The sequence below is a fragment of the Dunckerocampus dactyliophorus genome, chromosome 15, assembly GCF_027744805.1.
Source record: "Dunckerocampus dactyliophorus isolate RoL2022-P2 chromosome 15, RoL_Ddac_1.1, whole genome shotgun sequence".
In the NCBI taxonomy this organism is placed as follows: domain Eukaryota; kingdom Metazoa; phylum Chordata; class Actinopteri; order Syngnathiformes; family Syngnathidae; genus Dunckerocampus; species Dunckerocampus dactyliophorus.
This window is the reverse complement of record NC_072833.1, coordinates 18869011-18877524: the sequence shown is the minus strand read 5'-3', so window position 1 is coordinate 18877524 and position 8514 is coordinate 18869011. Positions and strand designations below refer to the sequence as shown.

The following is an 8514-nucleotide window of genomic DNA, read 5'->3' as shown; positions in this document are numbered from 1 at the left end:
ACTAAGAAAACAGCAGTCAGGACCCCGCCCACATCTGTTTGGAGGCCCACTGAACAACGTCTCACCAATAATAATAATAATAATAATAAAGAATGTTTCGGACTTACAGAAACATGCGGTCATATTTTGTTATACATATCATGCAAAACAACTATATAACGCCACAATATGCCAGCAAGCATCATCATTCAATCAACATCCAATAGATGAAACGCAATTTATTTAATTTGTGCACACAAGACAATAAAAAGTAATTATGAAAAATGCGTATTGAATATAATAATATTTATCCCAGTGTTATTAAATAATTACAATTGTAAGGATTAATTTATGATATACACTACCTAAAGTTAGGGAAGTTGGGCTTTTTGGTGAAATTTCAGGATGAACAGTATAACCTTTTATAGGTTAACTTAATTTGACCTCTAAACTTTTGAAGTTTAGTCCAGCTGTTCAGTGTTTTAGTACTTTTTGTATAATTTGCTGTTCTCTAACAAGGAGCCAAATGGCAAAATTCACAACAGGTGACATTTAAAAAAAAAAAATTAACAGAAAGGCAAACAGTATGCCTCCGCGTGACTCTTCCAGTCTCTTTGTTGCAACCTGCTAAAGACACACGCAGTGGCACTCTAAGCTCAGTGGCCACTTCCGTCTGCCAAACATCCTGTTTGCAGCATAGCAATGGCTAGGTACTGTTGATAAAGTTTTAAGAGTCATCGTGGTCTCATGATGTCAAAATGTGAACAGCTTGATGAAGAGGACTGTTTTAAAAAAACAATTCTGATTGAACCGGGATATTTATTGTTCAATTCATGGATCGTTCAGCTCCTTGTTAGAGAACAGCAAGTTGTGCAAAAAGTACTGAAAGTTGGACATTCAAAAGTTGCTAGAAGTTCAAATTAAGTTCACCTGTAAAAGGTTATATTGTAGTGTATTTTAGGTTCATCCTGAAATTTCACCTGAAATAACTTTTTGTGAGTATAGTGATACTGTATGTTCATTCATTTGTAGTCAAGTAAAAGTACAGGTGTAAAAAAAATCTACTAAAGTCAAAGTAAATCAATAAATAAGAGGAAACACCTTTATGAATACAAGTGCAAAAATAAGCCAAGTCTTCCTGCAGAATTTACCACCATGTGATTGCCCTGGCCATCATTCACTATTGTTTCCTAGTGCATTTTCCCCCATCTATATTTTTCTACTCAGTAATAGATTCAATTTAATTTAGTGGTTTCTCCTACTCCCTGAAAAACTGATTTTCTGAAGCATATTTTTTGGTTTACTCTCTCACTGTGGGAACTAAAATTCCATTCATTTTGCCGTTGACATAACTGAAGTTAGCAGGTTTGGAAAAAAGTGTTTTTTTTAATTTTTGTCAATCTGCTGCTTCCCTCCTGAGACAGGTACAGGTACAGGTACAGATACAGATTTTTAAAATGACTTTAAAAAGTACAAATCGAAAAAGGCCCACCTCCATTACAGTCACGTGAGTATTTGGTTACTTTCCGTTTGGGAGATGCGATGGTATGATTTTTTTGTTTCAGACATGCTTAACAAGTTACAACGAACATCACGTAGTTACATTCGGACAATTCAACACGTTCGAAAAGGGGAGGGAAGAAGCAGAGCTTGTTTAATCCTACCTCTTCCATAACTGAACACAATAATAACATTTACTGAAATTGTGTTGTGATGAGTACTTCTTCATACTTGGTTAATATATATACTGTACATAAGCACTGTCAACTGGCACTATATCATTTTCAGAAGTGAGAGCTGTCTCCGCTTGTTGACAACGCAGTTCACTGAGCATCTGATATAGCACACTTAAAAAAAATTGGCCACAACAGGTGTGTTGATTGACTGGCAGTGATTGACACTGGCAGATCAATGCAGAGACTGCAAGATACAAGACGAGTAAGCAGCGGTCCCTGAAATTTGGCATAAAAACCCATATCATTATTCTAATATTCGTAGAATATATCTAGAAGAAAAAATGTGCACTTACTTACTGCTACCTTGGCACACTTTTCTTCTTCTGGGTCGAGGAAAGATAGTCGTGACAGCTGACAGTAGAAGAACCCTCCAGTAATACACATTCAGTCCCAAACTTGCTTATCTATCTGAGGCACATTATCAAAACAACTGGCCTGGAAATGCACTAAACATAAAACAGAAGGAGGGCCGCACGGTAGCCGAGTGGTTAGCATGTTGGCCACACAGTCAGGAGATCGGGCAGAACAAATTTCCGTTGGGCATCTCTATGTGGAGTTTGCATATTCTTCCCGGGCGTGCGTGGGTTTTCTATGGGTATTCCATTTTCTTCCCACATTCCAAAAACATGCATGTTAGGTTAATTGGCGACTCTGAATTGTCCATAGGTGAGTGAATGTGAGTGTGAATGGTTGTTTGTCTAATATGTGCCCTGCGACTGGCTGGCGACCAGTCCAGGGTGTACCCCGCCTCTCACCCAATGTCAGCTGGGATAGGCATACAGAGTAGTAGACAATAAATGTAAAAAGCGCAAAATTTTAAAAGTTAAAAGCTACGTTCATTCTTTAAAATACGATGCACAGTCGCTGATGATTTTATTTTGAAATGTGTTTTTGCCCTCCAAGAACATGGCGAGCTCTGCGCATGCGCGATCGTTGACATCGGCTCCAGTAAAACAATTTTCTGGCTTTCCGAGCTGACCTGCTATTCTGAGGCGTACATCGTCGACAGATTCAAGGTAGGTAAACAGCAGGCTCCGTTCGTGCGTCTATAATACAAATAACAACCGAATGCTGTTCTGTCATTTTAACTGACTTGAGGGTCGAGTGTAACGTGAGCACCTTTTTTAATGATAATATCATGACGGATCTACAGGTATTGGAATCATGGCATCCAGCGTACTGATGCAGGCAGCGATGCTCCTCCTGGCGGCACAGCTTCTTCTGTGTCTCGGTGGTGCAGAGGCTGACCAGGAAACGGGGACGGTCATCCCTGCAGAAAGTAGGTGGTTTGAATCATTTTTTTGGATGCCTTTCTAAATGATGCAAGTAGGGGGAATTGATGAATGCATGCAAACCATTTTAATCTGTTGCAAATAAAAAAGGGAGCGACTTTGCTTATGAATAATACAGTGACATTGCATAGCGTCAGTAAAGCACTCTCTTATTCTAGGTCGCCCGTGTGTTGACTGCCATGCATTTGAGTTTATGCAGAGGGCCCTGCAGGACCTAAAGAAGACTGCGTTCAACCTTGACGCCAGAGTATGTTGCACCAACTATTACAATATTTACAGTATATCTCGCTATTACCAATACATGTATCAGTCCATTTATTTTGCATTTTCTTTGCAAGGCCGTAAAATCTTGCAGGTTTCATCTCTAAGTTTTGTAATTTAATTGTTGTGGGATATGACACAACAGTAACCTGTGTTATTATTATTATTATTATTGTTGTGCCTGCAGTGAGATCATTTAAACCTGCCGTTAAAGCCTGTTGTTCAAGTCTGGTGCCAGTGGTGGTCTCGCCGAACAATCACTGACACCTAGTTCAAGAGATTCAAGATTCAAGATTCAAGAGAGTTTTATTGTCATGTGCATGGTAAAACAGCAGTTATACCATGCAATGAAAATCTTATTCTGTTCATTCTCCCAAGAAAAGAAAGAAAACACAAGAAAGAATAAGAACATAAGAAACAAACACATAAACATATATACCAATAAATTAAGCAACAACAACAGAAGAGACATTAATACAGATATAAATAAATAAATAAATAAATAAAGTGCTATGAGTGTGTGCGTGTGTTGCGTGCGGCGTGTGCGAGTGCTTCGTGACCTAGTGACCAATGTAGGACTACTACATTCACAAGTTGGGCTTATTGGCTTACAATGTTCCCTCGCCACATCGCCGTTCACCTTTCACGGATTGGCTGTTTTGTGGATTTTTTAAAAGTGCAATTGAGCATGTTTTTTTTTAACAGCCGATAATTGCGCATTGTGTTCTGCGTCCTCGTGGCGTATTAGAGTGATCTATCGGTGCTCTGTTGTATGTATCTGTTATAGTATTTACTACTGCTAGAAGTAGAGGGTGTTGTATACTCATGTGAGAGAAGACGCGTGCAGGTGGAGTAAAGATGTCTTCCCTCCACCTGTCTCAGCATGTGTAGCCGGCTAAATATAGAGCCACATCAGTCCTGATTGGCTAAAGGAGAACCCGACCATTGTGTTCTGCGTTCTGATTGGCTGTAGACCATTGTCAATCAATCTCCTTGCAGCTCTGCCGTATTTCCTGTTGCTTGCGATCATATGTGCTGAAGGAAGGCAGAAGTTACGCGTCTGTAAGTCGGCATTCTGGAATACTGTACATGAATCTTCGGGTCATGAAGGACGAGGAGGAGGAGTAAAATACTACTAAAGGAGAAATATGTTTTAACAAGGATGCAAAAACGCGACAGTCGAATGGCGGCAGGACCAGGCACTGTCAGATGAGTCAAATACGCGTGAGTCACTTAGTAATTTCTTGTGTCCAAACTCGCAGGTTGATCATTAAAATTCAAATGAAATTTGAACTTCAAGAGTGTTTAAACAAGAGAAAAATGTGAGGAAATGTTAATGCCTGTCTGAGAAAAGTGTATAAAGTGTATTGTGAGGTGTTATACAGCCTTAAAACATACATGATAATTTAAAAAAATTAAGCTGGTTACTTCGCGCATTTCACTTATTGCTTTCCATTTTGGGAACCTATCCCTCATGATAAATGAGGGAACACTGTATACTGTATTTGTATTTTAGTTTAGTTCATTGAATTTTAGCCATTTTTATACTTGAAAGTTTTGGGCAAAAAATACATACAATTTGCTTAAATATGTATATATTTTTTTTTACTAATAATAGGCCATAGATTTATTCATACATTTTTAAAAAACAGAGAGTGAGGGAGCAATGTTTGAATCGCGATGTAGCAAGGGATGACTACAACACATTTCAGTGAGTATTTGCTTATTATTGTTATTATTATTATTTTCTTTTTTTAACTCACACTCAGAGTCCACGGGGCCAAAAATGTCAGCTTCCTAAAAACCCCTGTAAAATATTTTTTCCTCGCTTTAAATGAATCACTCTTTTAAAAGTCCTTCTGCCTGATATACACAGTACATAGTAATTATTACTTACATTTTTGTGATCTTAATCCTCGTATGGCCAGTACGTTCAGTAACTTTGCTGTTTTTTAATCTAAAAAATAAAAAACAGAAATGCATTAACTTTTTTTTTAAACTATCATGTCACTCCCGATATTAAGAAACAGAGCTAGACACACATTATCATTTCACTATCAATGCACCCTTGTAGAAAACTGTAAAAGATGGCTTTTTGCGTTAAATGGGAAGAAAAATGAGCACCATCTGGTGAACAATTATAAGACCTTTAGGGGAAAAGTGAAAATCTTAACATAACACCCAATCTCTTAGGGTGAATCCAGCCACCCTACGGAGGAAACTCAATTCAGCCGCTTGTATCTGCAATCTCGTTTTTTCGGTCATGACCCAAAGCTCATGACCATTGGTGAGGGTGGGAACATAGATCAACCGCTAAATCTTCACCACGACGGTCCGGTACAGCGACCGGATTACTGCAGATGCTGCGCCAATCTGTCTGTCGACCTCGCGCTCCATCATTCCCTCACTAGTGAAGAAGACCCCGAGATACTTGAACTCCTCCACCTGGTGCAAGACCATGCTCCCAACCCAGAGGGTGCAATCCACCCTTTTCAGGCTGAGAACCATGGCCTCGGATTTGGAGGTGCTGAGTCTCATCCCAGAAGCTTCACACTCAGCAGTGAACCGTCCCTGATGAGGCCATCAGGACCACATTGTCTGCGAATAGCAGAGAAGAAGAGATCCTAAGGCCCCCGAACTGGACTCCCTCGACACCTTGGCTGCGCCTAGAAATTCTGTCCATGAAAATTATGAACAGAATTGGTGACAAAGGGCAGCCTTGGTGGAGGCCAACATTCACCAGAAACAGGCTCTACTTACTGCTGGCAATGCGAACCAGGCTCCTGCTCCGGTTGTACAAGAACCGAATGGCACGTAGTAGCGTGCCACCAATCCCGTACTCCCGGAGCACCCCCCACAGGGCACTGTGAGGGACACGGTCGAATGCGTTTTCCAAGTCTACAAAGCACATGGAGACTGGTTATGCAAACTCCCACGTACTCCCATGCTCTACAACCTTGCAAGTGTGTAGAGCTGGTACAGTGTTCCGCGACAGGGACAAAAACCACAATGCACCTCCTGTTAGCGAGGTTCGACTAACGGTCGCACTCTTCTCTCCAGCGCCCTGCAATAGACTTTCCCAGGCTGAGGAGTGTGTCACCCTTCTTAAAAAGGGGGACCACCACCCCGGTCAATCCAGAGGAACAATTTGTGACTTCCGTGCATTGTTGAAAAGACGTGCCAGCCAAGACAGTCCCTCAACATCCAGAGCCTTAAGGAAGTCAGGGTGAAAGTCGTCCACCCTCGCAGCTTTGCCACGGGAGAGTTTTTGGACTACCCCAGACACCTCAGCCATGGTGATGTGACGGCGACTCAAAAGGTGTACCTGACAAATATAAAAACATGTACCAATATGAGAAAAAAAAACAACCCTCTTAAAGTTTTCCCACAATCCATTGCATCTGAGCAACGCATTCATTGGGGGCAATGACATCAGCCTCCCTCTGGGCTCTGGCTCCCTTTGGTGGGCAGAGGCAGCATTGCAGCGCCATCCACCATTTTCTATCCTGCTTGTCCTCCAATGAGCTGTTTGTTATTTTAAACTTGTATTGGTACTTGTAATGTATATTTCCTAGGTGCCTTTTGAGTCTTAAGTTGGTGTGTGATGAGTTTAATGTTGTTTGTAAGACGACACTGTGAGTCAGACTGTTATATTGAGTCAACCTTCTGCAATTGCCAATGCCATTAGTTTTTTTTGTAGCTCATGATTGCCTCCTGTCGAATAAAGAGCTGCCTGATCCTCATGGACTCATGCGGCCCACAATATGTCAATTTTATGACGTGGACACATGTGGCCTATACAACAGTGCGGCTTATATAACAACAAATCTGCTTTTCTCTCTAAATGTAGTGGCTGCGGCTTATACACCGAAATTTACGTTAATAATAGGCCTTATTAAGCCACGAAACAGCATGATTTATTAATTGATATATTTTTGAAAAATCGTGATAGGGTGAAGCTGCGAAATTCGAACCGCAATGTGGCGAGGGACGACTGTATATACATTTATTAGTTCAATCTGTTCTTTTAAACCACTGTAACATCTGCTAGCCAGTGGTGCCGTCTCATGTTTTTTGTTTTAAAAAAGCTGAAGAGGAACAACACCTTTAATGAATGTGTCAAAAATGACATTTTCAATTGGACATTTTTTGTCGTAACAATTTAAGGCCAATTTAAGGAACACGCTCTAAAATGTTTTAAAGTAAATATCCTCTAACAAATTTCCCCTATATTAATTCATAACAGCCAAAATGGACAATTGGACACTCCCGAGGATGTCTTATTTGATAATACGCCCCCTGGTGGCTGTTTGTGTAGGATTTTGAGCATCTTCCAATGTAATGAATGTGTGGTATTTGTATTGCAGACAGAAACACTGGTGCTGAGGGCTGAGAGGAGGGCTTTGTGCGACTGCATGCCCAGCTCACTGCGCTGAACCCACCCTGTTCCAAAACTACTCATGTACAGCGATTTTTATTTCAACACACAATGGACACTTTATTTTCTCTCATATCTGTGATTGAATGTTGTGATGAAGCACTTTTTTTTGGAACAAACCACAGATGTCTTACATTGTAAAACCCAAAGTTGATTCTTTTGGGGAAGTCCTTTGTAGTAGAATTTGATTAGAAAATTGTGGAAAATGTAATGAATTGATTACTTCTGTTCATCATTTTTTTCAAATCACATGATGTTGATTTGTTGATCTTGTTTTTGTTTGGAGCAAAAACAAAAAAGGAATAACGTCCAGAGAGAGGTCTCATATTTATCGGCCTTGACTTAGCACAGCACTGTAGCATGAATTTACAGCACCTTTTGTTACCATAGATTCTATGTATAGATTTTGTATGTAAGAGATGACACCAATACCCATCAGATTACCGCAATATCGAGAGATAGTCATAACCGCGTTGCAGTCGCTTGTACACGATGTTGTAATGTCACACAAGTCTTTGCATTGTCACGTCTGCGAGAGAAAAAAATGTGATTGTGTTGTAGTCGAATAACATCAATATTTTTGTGTTGCAGAAAGATTTGTCAACTTGGGAGGGGGTGCAAAGGACAAATAAAATGTGCCATGAACTTGATTAAAATGTGGAAAATCAACATTTTACAGCTACCTCCTATTTACACCACAAGAGGGCACCCCAAGTCAAGGCAGATGAGCAGCAGTGTCGCAGCAATGCAGCATTCTCCCTTCCCTCCCTCCTTTACCACTGCCAGCTGAGGTGAAATGCTGCAAATA

General features: G+C 40.4%; 1 protein-coding gene across 1 annotated transcript; it reads left to right on the top strand.

The window, feature by feature from the left end:
* The first annotated feature begins 2599 nt into the window (after positions 1-2599).
* Positions 2600-8374, top strand: c15h4orf48 (chromosome 15 C4orf48 homolog). The gene is made up of 4 exons (XM_054753101.1): positions 2600-2731; positions 2869-2994; positions 3166-3254; positions 7636-8374. Exons 2-4 carry the CDS (start codon positions 2880-2882, stop codon positions 7702-7704), a joined length of 273 nt encoding a protein of 90 aa, XP_054609076.1. The 5' UTR covers positions 2600-2731; positions 2869-2879; the 3' UTR covers positions 7705-8374.
* The last annotated feature ends 140 nt before the right edge of the window (positions 8375-8514 follow it).

What these genes read in the sequence shown, in the direction of transcription:
- c15h4orf48 (XM_054753101.1), top strand. Translation starts at nt 2,880, where the DNA reads ATGGCATCCAGCGTACTGATGCAGGCAGCGATGCTCCTCCTGGCGGCA. An exon ending in GACGGTCATCCCTGCAGAAA is followed by an intron (nt 2,995 to 3,165) that starts GTAGGTGGTTTG and finishes CTCTTATTCTAG; the next exon opens with GTCGCCCGTGTGTTGACTGC. An exon ending in CGTTCAACCTTGACGCCAGA is followed by an intron (nt 3,255 to 7,635) that starts GTATGTTGCACC and finishes TTTGTATTGCAG; the next exon opens with ACAGAAACACTGGTGCTGAG.